Here is a 22,789-nt window from a genome sequence, read left to right on the forward strand (position 1 = left end):
TGTATCTATTAGTTTGTTTTTGTTCTGCTTCTTCATTTATTTTTTTAGATTCATTTGTTGATAGATATGTATTTATTGCCATTTTATTATTTATACTAGAGGCCTGGTATAAATTTGTACCTGGGTGGAGTCTGGCTGGCCTGCCCCAATCGGGGCCAATCGGGGCTGGCCGGCTGGGGGGAGGGGCCGCAAGAGGTTGGCCGTCTGACCCTGCCCCCACCCCCGATTGGGATGGGGGAGGCTGATTGGGGGTGGGGCTGGCTGGGGGGAGGGGCCTTGGGAGGCTGGCTGGCCTGCCCCACCCCCATCGGGCCAGTTGGCCAGCCGCAGTGCATGTCATAGTGACCGGTCAATTCCAGTCCTTCTGGTCGTTCTGGTCACTTGGCTTTTATATATTTATAAAAAATACATAATTAAAAAAATTTTTTTTTCTTATTTTTCTTAAGAAGACCCTTTACCATTTCTTATAATACTGGTTTGGTGATGATGAACTTTAGCTTTTCCTTGTCTGAGAAGGTCTTTATATGTCCTTTTATTCTAAATGGTAGCTTTGCTGGGTAGAGAAATCTTGGTTGTAGGTTTTTGCTTTTCATCACTTTGAATATTTCTTGACAATTTCTTCTTGCCTGCTAAGTTTCTGTTGAGAAATCAGCTGACAGTCTCTTCAAAAAATTTTTTTTAATTTTTACTCATCATCTGAGGATATGTTTTCATAGATTTTTAGGGAGAGGGAGGGAAAGAGAGAGAAAGAAACATTGATTGGCTGCCTCCCACACTTACCCTGACTGAGAATTGAACCTGCAACCTTTTGGTGCATGGGACCACACTGTAGCCAATTGAACCACCCAGCCAGGTCTCAGCTGATAGTCTTATGAGAGCTCCTTTGTAGGTAACTAACTGCTTTTCTCTTGCTGCTTTTAAGATTCTCTCTGTCTTTAACCTTTTTCATTTTAATTATGATGTGTCTTGGTTTGGGCCTCTTTGGGTTCATCTTGTTTGGGACTCTCTGCACTATTGGACCCGTATGTCTATGTCCTTCACCAGGTTAGGAAAGTTTTCTGTTATTATTTTTTTAGATAGGTTTTCAATTTATCGCTCTTTCTCTTCTCCTTTTGGCACCCCTTATAAGGTGAATGAATGTTGGTAAGCCCGAAGTTGTCCTAGAGGATCATTACACTATCCTCATTTTATTGGATTGTTTTTCTTTTTGCTATCCTGATTGGGTGTTTTTTGTTTCCTTATGTTATAAATTGCTGATTTGATTCTCAGCTTCATTTACTCTACTGTTGATTCCCTGTAAATTATTCTTTATTTCAGTTAGTGTATCCTTAATTTCTGACTGGTCCTTTTTTATGATGTTGATGTTCTCACTAAGTTCATTGAGCATCCTTATAATCAATGTTTTGAATTCTGCATCTAGCAGATTGCATGTCTCCATTTTGTTTAGTTCTTTGTCTGAAATTCTGTTCTGTTCTCTCATTTGGGACATATTTGTCTCTTTATTTTGGCAGCCTCTGTGTTTTTTCCTATATATTAGGTAGAACTGCTGTGTCTCCCATGCTTGGTAGAGTGGCCTAATGTAGTAGGTGTTCTACAGGGTCCAGTGGCACAGCCTCTCCAATCACCAAGCTGGCACTCAAGGTGAGCCCTCCTTCTGTGTGGGCTGTGTACACCCTCCTCTTGTAGTTGAGCCTTGGTTGTTGTTGGCACATCAGTGGGAGATATTTATCCCCAGGCTGATCAGCTGCAAGGACTGGCTGCAATACCAACCACTGTGGAGGATCAGCTGTGCAGGGCCCCCACTCCACAGGGCAGGACTTATTTCATTGGGGCTCTGGTGTCAGCTGAGTTTGCCCCTTGAGTGTGTCGCTTATGGGGGTGGTTGGGTGGTGATGCTTCAACATGGTTTGAAGCTGTCCACTTGTGCTGGCTCTGGGGCCTCCTAGGAGGTTCAGGCCAAGGTCAGCTGCTGCCTATGTTTTGCCTGGGATCACCTAGCATGAGCTACAAAGTGGTCTGCAGGTGGCTGCTACTTGTGCTGGGTTTGGAGATACCCAAGTGACCCTTAGGCCAGCATCTGCTATTGCTAGGTCAAGGCATGCTGAGGCTATATGCTGCTTGTTTGAGAGATTTTAGGAAAATCTGAAGCATGAACCAAGACTGGCCATATGTATGGAAAAGGCCTGGAAATAGCTCGGGTGGACCTGAAAGTTGGGAGGGGTGGGCCCTCAGGGAATCTCCAGGATGGGGTGAACAGTGTGAGCCTAGTTAATGGTGTCTCAGATATGGTGCCCACCTGCTGGCTGTGAAGGGAGAAGGCTCATCAAAAGAACAATGGCCTCTTCCAGAACTTCTGTCTGGGAGAAAGCTGTCCTTCCCCACCCCCAGCTCTTGCCCTGATGCCAGACTATTCAGTTTCTCCTCATATGTCTCTTGTCTTTCAAGCTGCTTTCCCCATGCTGGAGCTGAGAGGGAGTAAGTCCTTGTACAGTCCCTTTAAGAGGAACTACCTGAGACTCCAGCAGACATCCATCTCCCTCAGCCTCAATCCCTGTTGGTTTTTACAGCTTAAAGTTATGGGGACTTCTTTTCCTTGCACTTGAACCCTGGGATGGGGACCTGGTGTGGGTCTGGGACCCCTCACTTCCCAGGGGGAGTCTTCAATAGGCAAAATAGCCTTACCAATTTTCATCTGCCACACATGGGTGTGGGACCAGCACATTCTGCATCTCCATTCCTCCTACTAGTCTCGATATGGCTTCTTCTTTAATTCCCTAGTTGGAGGATTACCATTCAGCCAGTTTTCAGGCAGTTCTGAATGATGGTTGTTCTGTAGTTCAGTTGTAATTTTGATGTGGTTGTGGGAGAAGGCAACTACCCATTTACTTGTGCCACCATCTTGCTGGAAGTTGCCACATACCACTTTTTAAAAGGCAGAAGATTTAATATAATCTGAAGAGAAATCAGAGTATCACACACCACTTTTTAATACACTTATTTTGGTAGGCAGAAACATTAGTCTTGTTATTTACTCTCCTTTGCAGTCACAACATATTTGTATAATTAGGAACTCAGTTTTTGGCTACTGTGAAAACCCAAGGTGTGTTTTATGAACATTTAAGGATATTATCATGTATGTTATAGTAAGTGCTTATTTTACTGGTTTATAAGACAGATTTGGACCCTGATGTTGGATAATTAAAGTATAAGAAATGCTTTTAGGGAGAAAATAGATAAGTGATGTTTTTTAAAAAAATTTTTGCTCTTTCTATGCAACAAATTATTCTTTTGAGAACTTTCTTGTTCTATAGTAGAGGAATGTCAATATTTTATACTCTAATTGCTTCTCTTCTTTATTACCTTATTGTGACTAAGAGAAGCAGCTACTAATGGGCTCTCACTAGTGATTTAATTTCTTTAAAATGTCTAATTAAATAGCAAGTTTAAATTTGAATGATCAGATTCAGAATACAGAGTTGGGTGAAATAGGACTGGTCTCATATATAGGTAATTTTTTCTCTCCCATTCTTTCATCTGCTCACACCTCCTTCCCCATTATCTCATTATCACTAATGCAATGTACAGTGCTACGGGAAAGAAGAGAGGCTTCCCGCTGTAGGGCTTATGCATATTCTCTACTTGGAATGTGTTTCTTGCATTCTTTGTTTAGCTAGCTACCACTCATTCTCTAGGTCTCAACTTAAAACATCACTTCATATGAGAAGCTTCCCATGACCTCATGGACTTTATATGAGGTCATAGACCATGTGTATTTTGTGCACTTTGATTCTCCAGAAGGTAGTGGAATGCTTGGCACATATCAGGCCCTTATTAATTGGTATAGTAAACTGTCATCATGGAGGTTTGGATCTAAATGGCGGAGGCAGATGGATAAACAAATTAAGAAATCCAGTGTTCTCAGTTTAATACTAGAAGCAGTTTGAGTTCACAGAGAAGGAAACAACTCTGCACAAGAGGAGAACTGGAGTCTATTTGCTCTTCTGTTCCTTTTTAGAACTAGTATGATATTAGTATCTATTTTTCAAGTTCATTTAAAAACATTCGGAATATCTGTTCATGCCAAAATGTTCATAACAAAGCTTTCCAAAACAGTTAAATTATCCATATTTTGTTTCTTGTAGCCTTTTGTTTAAAGTTGTTTTCTCTGAGATGTTTTACAGGATGGTGTGTGGGAGGTAAGTGAGAGGGAAAACTGTGATTCTTGTTTCTGGTAGTTTTTATTAAACTAATACGCTCTTGTGTGTCATTTTTCTTTTTAGGTTCTTGAAGCCAGATATTTGAAATTTACCATTGTCATCTATCTGAGCAACTATAACTTGTCTTTGTTGTATATACAATTATACAGATATTAATTATCATTCTTAAAACAGTTTAAGTGTCAGGTGATGGAAGAATATAAATGAATACATTAAAAAATAGATAATATTTATGTTTAATATTTTTCATATAGTTGATAATGTACTATTAATTTATCTTTATAGTTAAAATTTCATCTATATTATGTAATTAGTATAAAATATTTTCAAGACCTCACCTGAAAATTTAAAATTATAGTGATCTCCAGAAACATCTAGAGAGCATGAAAATGATTATTTTATTAGTCTTTAAGCTTTATTTTTTTTCTGTTTCCTGCTTTTCTGTTGACACCTTACTCTTTCATTTCTGCAATAGAATTCAATATGAAGATCCATATTATCTTTTATTTAAAATTATTTATTTATTTATTTTTATTGTCTAAAGTTTTACATATGTCTCCTTTTCCCCCCGATTGATCCCTCCCCCCCACAGCCATTCCCACCCTGGGCAAGCCCCCACCAACCCAGTTTCTGTGTCCATTGATTATGCTAATATGCATGCACATTACCCTTTGGTTGTTCTCCAACCGCCCCCCCTCCCCAGCCATTTGTCTCTGGATCTATTCTCGTTCATCAAATTATGTTGATCATTATATCCCACATATGAGTGAGATCATGTGATATCTATCTTTCTCTGATTGGCTTATTCCATCCATGCTGTTGCAAATGGTAAAAGTTCCTTCTTTTTTATAGCAGCATAGTATTCCATTGTTGGATGTACCACAGTTTGTTAATCCATTCATCTGCTGATGGGCACTTAGGTTGTTTCCAAATCTTAACTATTGTAAATTGTGCTTCTATGAACATAAGGGTGCATATATATCTGACAAATTAGACCTCAAATTAGACCTGAATTAGTACTTTCAGTACTATATCGAACAGGAGTGATGAAAGTGGGCATCCCTGTCTTGTTCCCGTTCTTAGGGGAAATGAGTTTAGTTTTTGCCCATTAAATATGATATTGGCTGTAGGTTTGTCATATAGGCTTTTATTATGTTGAGGTATGATCCCTCCATTCCCACTTTGCTGAGGAATCTTCATAGAAAGAGCTTGGGAATGTGCCTTCCTCTTGAATTTTTTTGAATAGTCTGAGGAGGATAGGTTTTAGTTCTTTGAATGCTTGGTAGAACTCCCCTGTAAAGCCGTCCGGACCAGGGCTTTTGTTTGCTGGAAGATTTATGATCACTGCTTAAATTTTCTCGGTAGTTATCGGCCTATTCAGGTTTTTTGATTCTTCCTGATTGAGTTTTAGGAGATTGTATTTTTCTAAGACTATATCCATTTCCTCCAGGTTGTCTAGTTAGTTGGAATAGAGTTGTTCATAGTATTTTTTAACAATTCTTTGTATTTCTGTGGGGTCTGTTGTTATTTCTCCTCTTTCATTTCTGATTTTGTTTATTTAGGTCCTCTCTCTTTGCTTCTTGGTGAGCCTGGCTAGAGGTTCATCAGTCTTGTTTATTCTTTCAAAGAACCAGCTCTTGGTTTTGTTGATTTTTTTTTTTAAAATATATTTTATTGATTTTTTACAGAGAGGAAAGGAGAGGGATAGAGAGCCAGAAACATTGATGAGAGAGAAACATCGATTCAGCTGCCTCCTGCACACTCCCTACTGGGGATGTGCCCTCAACCAAGGTACATGCCCTTGACCGGAATCGAACCTGGGACCCTTCAGTCCGCAGGGCGACGCTCTATCCACTGAGCCAAACTGGCTAGGGCTTGTTGATCTTTTGAATTGTGTTTTTTTGTTTGTTTGTTTGTTTGTTTGTTTTTTGGTCTCTATGTCATTTATTCCTGCTCTGATCTTTATTATTTCCTTCCTTCTACTTACGCTGGGATTTTCTTGTTGCTCTCTTTCTAACTCTTTGAGTTGTAGAGTTAGATAATTTATTACCATGTTTGCTTGTTTTTTGATGTAGGCCTATGTGTCCCATAGATTTTGGATTGTTGTGTTTTCATTGTCGTTTGTTGCCATGATGCTTTTTCTTTCTTCTTTGATCTTCCCGGTAACGCAGTCATTGTTTAATAGTATGCTATTTAGCCTCCAGGTGTTTGATTTTTTTTTATTGTTTTTATTGTAGTTGATTTCTAATGTTATGCCATTGTGATCTGAGAAGATGCTTGATATGATTTCTATCTTCTTGAATTTGAAGAGACTTTGCCTGTGTCCCTATATGTGGTCTATCTTTAAAATGACCCATGTGCACTGGAGAAGAATGTATATTCTGTGGCTTTGGGGTGGAATGTTCTGAAGATGTCAATTAATTCCATCTGCTCTAGTGAGTCATTTAGGATAGATGTTTCTTTGCTGATTTTTTTGTTTAGAAGATTTATCTAGTGGTGTTAATGGGGTATTAAAGTCCCCTACTATGACTGTATTGCTGTCAATCTCTCCCTTGATATCCTCCAGAATTTTTTTTATGTATTTGGGTGCTCCTGTATTGGATGCATATATTTTTACCAGAGTTATATCTTCTTGTTGATTTGCTCCCTTTAGTATTATGAAGTGGCCTTTCTTATCTCTTGTTATGGCCTTCGCTTTGAGGTCTAATTTGTCAGATATAACTATTGCTACCCCAGCTTTTTTTTTCATTTTCATTTGCCTGAAAAACCTTTTTCCATTCCTTCACCATCAGTCTGTGTGAGTCCTTTGTTCTGAGATGGGTTTCTTGTAGACAGCAGATATATGGGTCATGTTTTCTTATCCACTCAGCTACACTATATCTTTTGATTGGGGCATTTCATTCATTTACATTTAAAGTTATTATTGATAGGTACTTGTTTGTCTCTATTTTTATTCTTTATGCTTGTGTTCCTTCTTCGCTTCCTATTTCTTCTTTTTACAGCAGACCCTTTAAGCATTTCTTGCATTGCTGGTAATAAACTCCCTTAGTCCTTTTTTGTCTGTGAAGCTTCTGTTTTCACCCTCAACTTTGATTGATAGCCTTGCTGGGTGCAGTATTCTTGGATTCAGAACCTTGCTTTGCATGATTGTATATTTCATTCCATTCCCTTCTGGCCTGATTTGTTTCTGTTGAGAAATCAGTTGATAGTTTGATGGGAGATACCTTGTAGATAACTTCCTTTCTCTCTCTGGCAGCCTTTAAGATTCTTACTTTGTCATTGGTATTTGTCAATTTAATTATAATGTGTCTTGATGTTGGTCTTTTTGGGTTCATCTTGTTTGGGACTCTCTGTGCTTCTTGGACTTGTGTGAATTTTTTCTTCTTCCCAATATCAGGAAAATTTTCTGTCATTATTTCTTCAAACAGGTTTTCTATTCCTTGCTTAGTTTCCTCTTCTTCTGGGACCCCTATTATGTGGATGTTGTTTCGTTTTGTGTTGTCCCAAAGGCTCTCCTCCCGTTTTTTAATGTTTTTTTTTTTTTCCAGTTGCTGCTCTGCGTGGTTATTTTTTCCTACCTTGTCTTCTAGCTCACTGATACGGTCCTCCGCTTCTTCTAGTCTACTATTGAAGCTTTCTATTGTGTTCTTTATTGCAGCAATGTCATTTTTCATTTCTTCTTGGCTTTTCTTCATTTCCTCTTGGTTCTTACACATGTTGTTGAATTTGTCTTTCATCCTTTTCAGCATCCTTATGACCATTGCTCTGAATTCATTCTCTGATATATTGCCTGCCTCCATTTTGTTTACTTCTTTTTTTTGGTGATTCTTCCTTTTATTTTGTATGGGGGCTGTGTCTCTGTCTCCCCATATTTGCTCCTCTCAGGCTGTCTGGTTATGTAGCTCGCTCACTCCTGCATTGACTTAAAGGCACAAAATACAACACGACAAGACACCGAACACAAATGTATTCATGATACCAATAACCACAAATGAAGGTGACGACCAGAGAAAAGAGAATTAGGGGAGAGAAAAGAGTGCAAAAATGATATTGAGATAAGGAAAAAATGTAAGAGAGAAAAGAAAGAGAAAGAGAAAGAAGGGAGGGGAAATATATGTATATGGGGGAAAACTCCAACAAACCAACTAATCCAAAAAATGCAAACAACAAACACCCAAACAACAAACACCCAGATGAATCTGAGGAGGCAGAGCTCTCTCTAGGCGATCTCTGACCTTTCCATTCACTGATTGCCTCACCAGCTGTGTTTAATTCACCATTTCTGGGTGGATGTTATTTGATTCAGCTGTTCCTTCCATCTGCTCTGTGAGAAGGCGCAGGACCCATCCGCGTATTCGGCACCACTTTGTCTCCCTCTGGACAAACTTTTTAGGTACCCGCGGCCGGGGAGGCTGGAGTCTCGGTGTTTGTGGGTTCGCAGCTGAGGCAGGTGGTCCCTGGGTGTTGTGGTTGTAGGGTCCTGGGAGGTATCCAAGGTCTCCCTGGTTGAAGGTAAGGCTGGACTTCAGATCACAGCCCCTTTCCCCTTCAAGATGGCACAGTCTCTGTGGCAGAGCCAGCCGCTCCAGGAGAGATTTCAGCAGTAGTAGAGGCTGCCCGGCCAGGGGAGCCTGGTCCACCAGTCCCCAACAGTCCTGTAGAATATTGCTGTCACTCACTCACTCACAAACACAGACACTCCCTGCACATCCACGCACTCGCTTTTCGCTCTCTCATTCACACAGTATCTTGCAGCCTGCAGTCCCGTCAGCTGCCATCTTTGTCATTCCACATTATCTTCTACTCAAGCAACTTAGCTGATGCAGCAGGGGATTTTAAAAAGTGTTAAATGACTTTTTAAAGTGACCGGTTGTTCTGTTGTGATTTAATTTCTTTAAAATGTCTAATTAAATAGCAAGTTTAAATTTGAATGATCAAATTCAGAATTCAGAGTTGGGTGAAATAGGACTGGTCTCATATATGCGCCCCTGAATTCGGGTGAGGCTGGGTCCCAGGTCCGGGTGAGGCCGCGCGCCCCTAGGTCCGGGTGAGGCCACGTGCCCCTGGATCCGGGTGTAGCTGGGTCCCGGGTCCGGGCGAGGCTGCGTGCCCCTGGGTCCGGGTGAAGCTGGATCCCGGGTCCGGGTGAGGCCGTGTGCCCCTGGGTCCGGGAGAGGCCACGCGCCCCGGGGTCCGGGTGAAGCTGGGTCCCGGGTCTGGGTGAGTCCATGTGCCCCTGGATCCGGGTGAGGCTGGGTCCCGGGTCTGGGTGAGGCCGCGCCCCTGGGTCCGGGTGTAGCTGGATCCCGGGTCCAGGTGAGGCCGTGCGCCCCTGGATCCGGGTGAGGCTGGGTCCCAGGTCCAGGTGAGGCCGTGCGCCCCCGGGTCCGGGCGAGGCCGTGCGCCCCTGGGTCCGAGAGAGGCCACGCGCCCCTGGGTCTGGGTGAGGCCACGCACCCCTGGGTCCGGGTGAAGCTGGATCCTGGGTCCGGGTCAGGCCGCGCCCCTGGGTCCGGGAGAGGCCATGCGCCCCTGGGTCCGGGTTAGGCCATGCGCCCCTGGGTCCGGTTGTACCTGGATCCCGGGTCCGGGTGAGGCCGTGCGCCCCTGGATCTGGGTGAGGCTGGGTCCCGGGACCGTGTGAGGCCACCCGCCCCTGGGTTCGGGTGTAGCTGGATCTCGTGTCCGGGTGAGGCTGTGCCCAGATCCGGGTGAGGCTGGGTCCCAGGTCCGGGTGAAGCTGGATCCCGGGTCCGGGTGAGGCCGTGCGCCTCTGGATCCGGGTGAGGCTGGGTCCCGGGTCCAGGTGAGGCCACGCCCCTGGGTCCAGGGGAGGCCACGCGCCCCTGGGTCCGGGTGAGGCTAGATCCCAGGACTGGGTGAGGCCACGCACTCCTGGGTCCGGGTGAGGCCACGCGCCCCGGGGCCCAGGTGATGCTGGGTCCCAGGTCCGGGTGAGGCCGCGCGCCCCTGAGTCTGGGTCAAGCCGCGCCCCTGGGTCCAGGCGAGACCAAACCAGAGGGAGTCGGACCTGCATTACCACCATTTGTCCACCATCCAGAGCTGAAAAGTCAGTGCCCATATGTACACATAAGGAACTGGTGGACATTGAAATCAGGTCTCAAAAGAACTGTTGGTCCAGAAAGAAACTTACTACAGACTGATTCATTTGCCTGTCAGCATAACTATTATTGCTCGTCTCACATTCGATTCTTATAAGTATATTTCTAGTAACACATGATCTCACTCATCAAGGGGAAATGATGAACAACATAGACTGATGAACAAGAACAGACCCAGAAACAAGGAGGCATCGATCGGACTGTCGGGCCTCAGAGGGAGGGTAGGGGAGGGTGGGGGTAGGGGGAGAGATCAACCAAAGGACTTGTGTGCATGCATACAAGCCTAACCAATGGTTGGGGACAACCGGGGGGTGGGGGCATCCGTGGGGAGGGGTGGGGGATGGGAATGGGGGGATGAGGACAAATATGTGACACCTTAATCAATAAAGAAATTAAAAAATTAAAAAAAAAGAAAAGCCATTAAAAAAAAAAAGGAAAATGAAATTTGTTTCATACCTTGCTAGAAATTTGGGGAAACTGATTTCCTGTTTTTCATTGAATGTATATATATATATATATTTTTATTGATTTTTTACAGAGAGGAAGAGAGAGGGATAGAGAGCTAGAAACATCGATGAGAGAGCAACATCGATCAGCTGCCTCCTGCACACCCCCCACTGGGGATGTGCCCGCAACCAAGGTACATGCCCTTGACCGGAATCGAACCTGGGACCCTTGAGTCCCCAGGCCGACGCTCTATCCACTGAGCCAAACCGGTCTCGGCTTCATTGAATGTAGACTAACACTAAGTTATTTGTTTTTCTCCTGGGCAAAGTGCTAACGATATTGTTTGGTGGGACTCTCCATAAATGGTGATATTTTATAAAGCAACAGATCAAGAAAGTCTTTAGTACATTTTTCTTTGTGTTTTTTATTAGTAACCATTGTCACTTAGAGGGATGATTGACATATACTTATGTATCTTTCTAAAACAGTATGACTATCTTAAGTATTTAATGAATTTATTTAATCCAGAGATGTAAAAAAGTATTTGGACATCCTTCTAGTTCAGAATTTAAATAATATTTTGGGCTTGAATGTGTTGTCAAGTAGTTATTAAGTAAATGCAAACTAGATTAGAATGACAGTGAAATAGACACACGTAGGCACAGTACTGTGTATTTATTTAATGTTTGTGAAGTAAGGTGCTTTTTTACAAGGGTTTTTTGGGAGAGAGTGGTGCTCTGGAGCATGTAGAAATCCAGATAAGTGGAGTCATCTAGATTCCTCTGCCCGCCCCTGCCCCCTCTTTTCACCTTTATGTCATTTACTGTGCCCTTTCCCTCTTCTAAGAGTTGGATTGATTAGTTCAGTCTACTTCTTCTGTCTACCTGATTAATATTTCTCATCCATTGCCCTGAAATTGAATAGCTACAGTGGGATAACTTGTCTTGCATATTTCTATCCCACTTCCCCCTTGCTCATCAATGTCCAGCTTTTTGCCTTCCTCCTGGTCTTCCATTATCATCAACATCATCATTGTTGTTACTATTTGTAGAGTGGAGAGAATCTTAACATAATTAATAGGTGCCAAAATATGAAATATTAGCACACTCTGGGAAGCATGTGTACTATACTATTTTGCAATAATTTTGATGAAAGCCATTTGGGTAGATAGACTGCTTTAATAAAGCAATCACTTTAAAATATTTTTTCTTTCACAGTGTTTAGGAGAAAGATCTTGGTGCTAGCTTGCTTTTTGGGAACTGGCACATTTATATAACTAATTTCTCACTATATTATTCTTTCCTTTAGGATTTGACTTAGTGTAAATTAGTTCAGACTAGCTTAACCAAGTTCTTTTTTTGGGGGGAGGGGGAGGGGAATTAAAAAACATCGATCAGCTGCCTCCTGCACACTCCCTACTGGGTATGTGCCTGCAACCAAGATACTTGCCCTTGACCAGAATCGAACCTGGGACCCTTGAGTCCGCAGGCTGACGCTATATCCACTGAGCCAAACCGGTTAGGGCACCAAGTTCTTTTTTGCAATCTAATTTTTTTGTCAAGTTGACAGTGAGATTAAGATTATTTAATTCAGTTTTCAGTGATAAGATGTTATAATTTAGAAGTGTGGTGTGTTCATTGATAATACTCCTACTTTTGAGCATTTTTGTTACATCTGTATTTAACAAAACAAGCAAACAAACAAAAAACTTCTGGGGCATCCTGTGAGATAGGAAGCCAGTACACATCTTGCTGCTGCCTTTAGAGGCAGCCATCATCCAATATAGCAACATAAGGTTGTTAGGGTTAAACAACATGGTTAAGCATGTTGGCCTTGCTCAGTAGAGGCTCCTCCCTTTTTTCTGTGACTGAAATAACAATCTACGCCCAAAATAGAGAAGAGAGTAATTTTTATAAAAATTGCTTTCTCTACAGACTTTGTAAGTTTAAGCGCAGATAGTGAGGCATCTGTTCCTGAACAATTGCTAGAGTACTGGTAACAAAACAAAAAAAAAACAAAAAAAAAAAAACCGAAAGAGGGAATAGTCGTCTTTAAACTTTGAATTCAACTAGTAATTATGTTTAAATTAGGATGCAGGCCTAGTTTTAGCTTGGCAATTGGGAAAAACAATTCTTTAGGATTGTGATACACTGTACTCTTTTATAAAAAGTGTATTTAACATTCTTTTTGGTTATAGAAGTAATGTTCAGTGTTTTAAAAATTAAAATGGCAGAAAAGACTGCCTTTCTTCTCTTCAAGCCAACTCCCTAGAACCAAGTGCCATTAAGTTTGTTTTTAATTACTTTTCTATTTAATGACTTTTCTAGTCTCATATTTATTATCGCTTAAATATCTTTGACTTTCATCTCTGAATGATGGCGAAATTAGCATGCTTATACCGTACTTTAAGCATCTAATCACCCACCCTCTCCTTCCAGGATTTTTTGTTACATATTTTTAGTCTTTGGCTTCAAAGAAAATACTAAAAAGTTGTTTCTTGACATATTAGTAGTGTCTCTATCTTCACTTCCTTTTATCATAGGTGAGGATTTAGAGTACTTATCCTTAATTTGATCTTTTCTTTCCTCTCTCAGCTCTCTTTTAAAATTAGCCATGCTATAATTTGATTTTTACTTTGTGTTTGTGTTTCTTTGCTTTTTATATAAAGCAGTTCTCTCTTTACGCAAAGTAATGATATATAGTCATTTTGAAATTTGAAAACCAAAAATTGGGATTCATTCATTCATTCTATAAATATTGATCCTTTAATACTGAAGTATCTCTGGGTTCTGATCTTGCTCCTCTGTTCTGTCTACACAGATTCCCAGGAGATCTCTTTCGGTCTCACGATTTTAAATTCCATCTATATGCTGACTCCCAGTTCACATTTCTAGCCTTACTTCTCCTCCTCAAACCTCCCATCTGCGTATCCAACTGCTTCCTTGATATTTTTACTCAGATGTCTAATTGATCTCAAAGTGTATGTGTCCAAAAGGAGATCCTGATATTCATCCCTTTCTCTCTCCAACTCTTCCCACAAAGTACTCCATATCTATTAATGGCAATTTCTTTCTTCTATTTGTTCAGGGCAGAAACCCTTTAAGTTCCTGCTCTCCTACTCTTTTAAAATTCATACCTACATCTGGTTCATTGACAAATGTTTTCTGACTCTATATTCAAGGTATTTAATTGACACTATTCTCCACATCCCCTGCTACTGTTCTGGTACAAGCTGCTATTGCTTGGATTATAGCAATCTGTAATAATAAAAGTGTAATATGCTAATTAGACTGGACGTCCTTCAGGACGACCTTCTGGATGAAGCTGGGGCTGTGAGGGCCGAGGCAGAGGCAGCCACCGTGGTGTTAGTGGGGAGGGGGCCGAGCCCCTTGCATGAATTTCATGCATTGGACCTCTAGTAGCTATATAATTTTTGTGTCATCTGCTGTTTTAGATTATTTTACTTATTCATATAGCTAACTGAGTTGACAGTATTAATTCAGTACAACAAATGTTTATTAAATGTTTACCATGAACTAGTGCTAGATAGTCAGATCATTAAACACTGTCTCTGTCCTTGAAGAGAATTGGATCATGAGAACAAATAATTACAATGCATTGTAATACATAGAGTGAGGAAGTGTATGTAAGTTCATAAGTTAAAAGTTAGCATAGCTTGGTCATATATTGATTATATCAAAGAAACCAAATGATATCCCGTAAAGCCCAATTAAAAAGTATTTTCAGCCTGGCCAGTGTGTCTCAGTGGTTGAGCATTGACCCGTGATCTAGGAGGTCAGGGTTCCATTCCTGTCTGGCTTGATCCCCAGTAGAGGGGGCGTGCAGGAGGTAGCTAGTCAATGATTCTCTCTCATCATTGATGTTTCTATCTCTCCCGCTCGGCTCCTCTCTCTGAAATCAATAAAAATATATTTTTAAAAAAATATTTTCTCCAGCATTATATGTCAAGATAGCCTTTTTATACTTGCAGGAAAAGAAGTATTTTTACAACTCCAAGAAATGACTAGAAGTCTGATTTGTTGAGTTTTGTTATGTTAGTCAGCTGTTTTAAGGAAGAATTATTAGAGAGGTTATTAGAGACTTCTGAATACATGTAGTTACTATAGGAGATCTGCTTGGAGATTTTGTTAGTTTAAACGTTCAAAAGAAAAAGACCTGTGATGAAGATACTTTTTCTAAGACTTTCAAAATAAAAATAAGTATAAAAGTAATACAAGTTCATTATAAAAATTTAAAAATACAGACACACAAAGAGTATTTTACATTCCATCATTTGCTTTTTCCATCTCATGTGTCATGGTCTTCTTTACAGTTTAGTATGTCTAGAGCTATCTCGTTTTTTAAAATGTCGTATGATATTTCATTTTATGTCTCTAATCTAGTTTAAGCAAGCTCCTGCTGATGGATGTTGTTTCCAGTTTTTCCATCATGTCTAATTACTTTCTTGGATGTGTTGATTTATATATCTGTGCATTTGTACAAGTATATATGTGGAATAATCCCTAGCTTTGAAATTGTTGGATGGAAGCATTTGTATTTTAAGTTGTCCTTTAAAAAAAAACTTAGGATTTATATTCTTATCACAAAAATGTATGAGAATACCTGTTTTCCTACATGCTCACCAATGTTGGATATTAGCACACTTTTTAGTTTTTGCCAGTGTAATAACGAAAAAACTAATATCTAATATCTCATTAATTAAAAGCAGATTTAAATATCTTTTCAAATTTTGAACAATCTCATGTCTTGAACCCTGTTCTTGCTATTTCTCCTCATTTGGAATATTTTTTTCTAACGTTTTTCTCTGAACCTTTACATTTTCCAAGGTATGTTAAAATCTGTGGATTTTTTCCCCACCATTATTGGATTTCTCAGTAACCTCAGCCTAAAATGATTTCTCCCTTCTAACATACTTAATGCTTCATTTTCCACTTGTCACAATTTTATTACTCCTAATACATATTATTTTCTTTTTCTAGAATTTCCAGATTCACAGGATGAATAAACATTAGTGGAAAGAGAAGCATAAACCTATCTTCTTTCACTATGGAGGCAGGTTTGACAGATGGAGAACCTGACCGAATTCTGGTGAGTGGTTCAAATATAGCATAATAAGGTACTATCATCTACAGCTATGAAGTGTTTGATTTAAGTCATGATTTTATTTTAAAAATGTATTTCAAAGAAGCTTTAAAAAATAATACTTAAACTCCCCTGTTGATGTGCACAACCTAGTCAGTTTTCTGATTTTTTTTTTTGCCCCATCTCCTCCCTTTATCCCCTTTCTAGTGGTATAGTGTAAGATATACTGATATAATAGTTTATGTTTTGTTTTCCCCAAAACTTTCTGCCTTAGGGAAATCAAGAGAATTATACTAAGTTGAGGCAATTAAATGCCTCCAAATCTCACATCATGTGAACTTATGAGCAGGCGGAGGGAGTAAAACAATTAAAATAATTAAGAATTAAGAGCATTTGCCACATATATTCTTTCTATAAAAGTCTGAAGATTTAATAAACATTGCTGCCTTGTGATTGTGATTAAATTGTATTCTGAAATTAAGTAAGTAGGAATAGTGGTTAAGTATACCTTACCAATAAATAAAAAATAAAATTCACCAGCAGGGTATATTAAATGATGATTTATCATTGTACAAAAAAATGTTGTCCCATGATAATTTCATTTTCAATTCTCCTGTAGCATTTTGAGAGATCCCATTGGATATTGATTTATACACTCTTTATTAGGAATGTTTCTATTACCTAAAGTAAGGGTGGTAACTGCATAAACTGTCAGTTTGGGAGCTCTGATTTGTTAGGTGGGAGATCCTTGACAAATTTGTATTGTTGGAATAATGTGAAGGTCAAATTGTCTATCTTTCACATTGCTATGGAGTTGAGAGTCACTAGTATATTGAGAGGTTTGTAAATTTTAACTTGGTGAATGTCCTTTGTTCAGACTCAAATGTAGGAACAGTCTAATGATTGACAGCAAAATGCAATTTTGCTTACCTGTATTAATTTGGTCCCAACCTTTCTTGAATTTCTGCTTCAAACTTGTTTTACTTTCTTAAGTGATCAAAAAATAGTTAAACTTTAAAATGATGACTTGTTAATAGAGAATAAAATGAACATGGAAAAAGCTTGATTTGTGAAGGTTATTGTCATGATGCTTATAAATGGAAAACTGATGGTAAGTTATTTTATTTCACTATAATTTCAGAAACAAAGTTAAAATTAAGAGTTCTGTCTTAAAACATGGTGTATACTTTTTCATAAGTAGCATCTTATTTAAAGCTAATGGTCTTTCATAAGTCGTTTTAGTTGAAGTATTTTAAATCTCTTAGTGATAATAAAAATGCTAGTAATAGCAACAATAGCTATTTTCTAAGTCTGTACTTTGTCAGACTATCCTCGTAACAGCCATTTAAGGTAGATATTTGTTTATCCTCACTTTTGTAGGTGGGCAGATAGATCATGGAAGTTTATTATCTTCCCTAAGAACTCACAGCTTAAGTGGTAGAACTATCTGTCTCTGAATACTTTACTTTGCCACGAGGGTATTCACTGTATATCTGTCTTTCTGAATAGAATTGCTTTAAATTTATTGTTACCTGTTAAAATATGTATCTAAGTAGGTAGTATTAAATTCTGTAGCTGAATACCTGTACTGTATTAATGAAGTTTTAACCATTTTTATGCTAAATTCTGTTGCTGTTGAGAGGTTGGAGCAAGTTATTTAAAAAGCAATGAGAACAATTTTATATTATTTTTTATAATAGTTCATTAAGTTTCTTCAGGGAAATATTGTAACTTATTTTAGAGAGAATACCAATACTTTCTATATGAACTATTAATATATTCTGTACTTGAAACTAATCTTGAGATCCACTTTTGAGTTACTCATTTATGAAATGTCACCTTTGACAGTCATGGCCTAAGCCTAAGCTAGTTACTGTTTAGATTTAGGGGAAGTGAGCTAAAAACATGGGCCCTGTAGACATTTAGCTGTGAGTTAAAATCTGAGCTCCGTTGCTTAGTTATATAACCTGGGTAATTAATTAAATTCACTGGATTTCTAGTTTCCTCATTTATTAAGTAAAGATAATAGTAATATCTACCTTTGAGTTGTTTTGAGTTTTAATTGATATAATATAAAGTGCCTATTACAAATCCATGTACATTGTAAATAAATAAAATAAATAAAATCAATAAATAAAATCTATTGTTATTGTTAATATAAGCATTTAATATTAAGCCTTCTCTCCAAAATGATAAATAATTAGAAGGCAGGAGATGCAATAAATACATTGAAAAAAGCCCAAGGCATTTCAGTAATTCTGGCTTTACACTTTCTCTGATTCCCAGTTTTTCTACCTAAAATATTGAGGCAAATATTCTATTTCAGTAAAAAATATATCAGCAGGAATACTCATCCTGCCTACTTGATAGGGGCCATATGATCTAGTGAAACCAGAAAGTTCTTTGAAAATATAAAGCAGCGTGTTAGGATGAGGTGGCAGTGTTTTAAAAAGCTGATTGCATGCATTGGTTTTTAAAAATATTATTAGTAAACTTTTTTTAGAATGTATCCTTTGTGCCAAGTACTGTGACAGGGGAAGTGGATGCTGACAGATACACAATGTAGTCTTTTTGAATTATGTTTATTTTTGGGAAGACTAGGTAGAGGGACAGATAGAAAAGGCATTAATAGCATTTACCAAGTGTTAAGTGAGGGGCAGAAACAAGGCTTATTAGGTCACAAGTTGTGAAAATTGGGCGGTTGCTATACACTGGGGTAGGTAGAGAAGCTTTCTTGTGAGAACATAAACTTTGAATAGCACAGGTAATAGGGAATACACGTGATAGGGAGAATAGCAGGAGGCAAGGCTAAGTGGAGAATTAATTGCTCAAGGTTTATTCAGGGGGAAATAAGTAGAAAAATTGACTAAGGTATATATTGGAAGGGAATGGTGTTCACAGAAATAATGATCAGTGTAGCAGGTAGAGACAAATTTATGGAAGGCCTTGATTGCCATACCAGGGATTTTGAACTTGGTTCTGTAGGCAATGGTATGTTATAGAATATTTCTGTGTAGTTGGATAAGATGAATCTGGAAGCAGGATACAAAATGATTTGGAGGAGAGAGAAAAAGATACGAGTTATGATACCATTATAGTAGTTTTAGTGTGAAGTTGTAAAAACTTGGACTCAGTAGGACTTTAGTGTGCATTCATTTAAGTTTCTTCTTCCATATGAGATTAATCTATTTTTTAAAATGTTTAATTGACTAATTTTTTTTTTTTTTTTTAAGAGAGAGAGAGAGAGGAAGGGAGAGGGATAGAGAGATAGGAACATCTCTGAGAGAAACATCTATCAGCTGCCTCCTGCATAACCCCCACTGGGGATCGAGCCCACAACCTGTGCATGTGTCTTGACCTGGAATCGAACCAATGACCTCTTGGTTCATGGGTCAGTGCTCAACCATTGAGCCATGCCAGGCAGTATTTCTAGTTTTTAAAAATGTATTCATTATTCTAGTTGCCTATAGTTCTATTTTTGTGGTAGTGTTGTTAGTCTTAGGTGGTAAATACTGAAAAATATTGATTGAATCTCTTTATTTGTGGTACTAAATATACTTCAGAACACAGTGTACATTTAATATGTCTTAAAACATTTTGTAAAAGTCCAGAATTTATATCACTTTAGAAATAAACCACTAAGAAATACTTAAAGTATAGGAGTCAACTTTCTATTAATAAATTGAGGTAGACTAAAAACTGAAATATCCTTTTAGATTAAAAAAAATTGAGTATGTTCCTTAAGGAAAGTCATTAAATCTTTGAATATTTTCTATATTATTTCTCTTAAAGAGGTAACTGCTTTATAAGCTATAGTAGAGTCAAAATCTTTTATTGTATTAAAATTGATTATATACATGATTTTTTAAAAATATGTATTTTTATTGATTTCAGAGAGGAAGGGAGAGGCAGAGAGAGAGAGAGAGAAAACATCAATGATGAGAGAGAATCATTGATCGGCTGCCTCCTGCATGCCTCCCCACTAGGGGTCAAGCCCGCAACCCCGGCATGTGCCCTGATGGGGAATTGAACCATGACCTCCTGGTTCATAGGTCCACACTCAACCACTGAGCCACTCCAGCCGGGCCTCCTATTCGTTTTTAATTTTTCCTTTCAATATATTGAAGAAATAAAGTAGTCTGTCCTGTAGAGTTTCCCACAATCTGGATTTTTCCCATGGTGATTGTTTAATGTGTTCTTCAGTCACTTATCTTTCTTGCAAATTGGTCATTCGGATTAGACGCTTGCTCAGATTCAGGTTCACTTTTTTTTTTTTTTTTAATAATACTTCATTGATGGCATGTGTATTATCATCAGGAGATATAATTAGTCTGTCTCTCTTCTTTGATGACCATTGCCTAGATCTGTTCATTCAAGAGGGATATAAATGAATATTATAATTGGCTTAGAAAAATGGGAGCTGGAGAGAATGACCTACTAGCCTCTACCTTAAAGCAAGCAAACCAACCAGCCTACATTTTGTTAGATATTTTGTCTTTCCATCATTTTACATTTAACCTTCTACTAAAGGGAGACATTTAATAAAATGATAAAACAATTTGATAGGGATGATTTATGCTATATTAACATCTGAAAGTTACAAGTTAGTAGTATTTAAATATTTGTAATGTTTAAACTAACCAAGTGGGAAAATATTGCTCAGTATTTCCTATTATATGAGTACTTAATTCTATCTTATATCTTCATTTTTTGGACTTGTTAGAGGTGTTCTTGTTCTTCTTAGAGGCTTGAGTAATGTAAAAAATTTGCTGGCATATGATGGGACTCTGGAACTCCTTCAGACCCTTTCATAGAATCCGTGAGGCCAAAATTATTTTTGTAGTAATACGATGGTATTTGATGTTAACTGCCTTTTTTCTCATCCTCTCATAAGTGTAAAGTGCACTTTTTCAGAGCTGTATGAGATGTGATGATGTCATTGCTCTGCTGAATAATGGATGTGTGCTTGTGTGTTCTTGTTTTTAGATTTTCCTAGTTTAATTTTTTTTTCTAGGCAGTGTTTTTTTCTTCATATAATAAACTTAATTTTGTAGAATAGTTTTAGTAAATTCTCACTTAACATCATTGATAGGTTCTGTGACTTTAAGCAAAATGATATATAACAAAACCAGTTTTACCATAGGCTAATTGATACAAACAAGAGTTAAGTTCCTTTGGCATCTCATCAACATTATACAGTGTTGAAGGAACCACATTATTTCAAGACCTGCTGTACAGAAAAATTGTGAACATAGTACAGAGTTGCTGTATACCTTGTCCCCAGTTTTTCCTTTTACCACCATAGTAGCCTATATTTGATATAATTAATGACTCCATATTGAAATATTATTAACTGAAGTCCATACTTGACTCAGATTGCCTTAGCTGTTACCTAATATTCTTTTTCTGTTCTAGGATCACATCTAGGATAGCACATTATATTTGATCGGCATGCTTCCTTAGGGCCCTCTTGGCTGTTATAGTTTCTCGGGGTCTACTTGTTTTTGATGACCTTGATGGTGTTGAGAAGTACTGATCAGATATTTTGTACAATGTTCCTCAATTGGAATTTGTTCGATGTTTTTCTCATGATTAGACTGGGCTTATGGGTTTTGGGGAGGATATCACAAAGTTAAGTACCATTTTATCACATTATCATGAATATATACTATCAACATGACTTACTACCTTTGATGTTGACCTTGATAGTGAATAGATGAATTAGTGAATTTCTCATATAGCAAATATAAATAGGTATAATCCATATAAATAACATCGCTTTGGAGTCCTCAGTAATTTCTAGGAGTATAAAGGAATCTGGAATACCACATGATCTCACTCATTTATGGATAATAAAGAACATTATAAACTGATGAACAAAAAGATAGATACAGAGACAGTAAAGCATCAAACAGACTGTCAAATTACAGGGGGAAGGTTAGGGAGAGGTGGGGGAGATAAGAGATCAACCGAAGGACTTGTATGCATGCATATGGGCATAGCCAATGGACGCAAAACTCTGGGGGGTGAGGACATGTATGGGTGTGGGGTGGGGGGGATAATGGTAAGATGTGTACACATATAATACCTTAATAATAAAAAAAGATATAAAAAAAAGAAAGGAATCTGGAAACCCAAACATTTTAGAATTGCTTGTTTAAATCTTCAGCAACCAACATTTAGAAGAATAATTGTTAAGAAAAGACAGACCTAGAAGGTGATGGGGGTGGTATGAGGGAGTGGTGACAAAGATAAAATTTGCCTATTTCATAATTGAAAACATTAAGACATGATCTATACCTTCAAAGAAATTTTTTGTTGTTGCTGTTATTTTCTTTCTTCATGTTGACATTTAAAAGATATCTGTTGAATGCTGACTTACTTTGTTTTTATTAGGTTTTAATATTTTGTCTGATTCATATCATCTGCAAATATTTTTTTTCTTTCTTTTAAATCCCTACACAGCTGAGTCTTTGGTTTTGTGTATGCATGTCTAAGGGTGAGAGTTGGGGTGGTCTATAGCTTTTCATATTTTTCAAGAAATTTACTCATTTTATGTAGGTTTCAAACTTATTTAAGATGTAATGTGTTTTTTTAAAAACCCATTATGTCCTCTTTGGGGGGTCTTCTATTTTGTGAATGTGGCACTTTTGCTTCTATCTTACATCTCCCAAGTTTTTTTATATTTTCCATCTTTTTTCCCCTTATGCTTTCTTGTTGAATTCTTTTATTATTATTCCAGCTCACTAATTTATTATCGTGTCTTTTTATTGTTGTTGAAACCTGCTGAATACTTTCTTTTACTATGCTATTTTATAGCTGGTATTGCTAGCTGTTTTCTTTATGATTGCTTGGTTCTGCTTTATTTTTCCAATATTCTCCCATGTCTTTATTATGGTT

General features: G+C 38.3%; 1 protein-coding gene across 3 annotated transcripts in view; it reads left to right on the forward strand.

Moving 5' to 3' along the window:
- The window catches only part of OSBPL8 (oxysterol binding protein like 8), a 182,313-nt gene that overhangs the window by 49,605 nt on the left and 109,919 nt on the right, over positions 1-22,789 (forward strand). For 2 of the 3 annotated variants that reach the window (XM_028148630.2, XM_008143827.3), the window contains exon 2: positions 15,787-15,895. In XM_028148630.2, the coding sequence (XP_028004431.1) occupies positions 15,854-15,895 (42 nt within the window). In that variant the 5' untranslated portion in view covers positions 15,787-15,853. Of the gene's footprint in view, positions 1-15,786; positions 15,896-22,789 lie in introns of those variants that run through there. The other variant, XM_028148635.2, reaches the window with a different exon arrangement.

The sequence above is a fragment of the Eptesicus fuscus genome, chromosome 7 (assembly GCF_027574615.1).
Source record: "Eptesicus fuscus isolate TK198812 chromosome 7, DD_ASM_mEF_20220401, whole genome shotgun sequence".
NCBI lineage: Eukaryota > Metazoa > Chordata > Mammalia > Chiroptera > Vespertilionidae > Eptesicus > Eptesicus fuscus.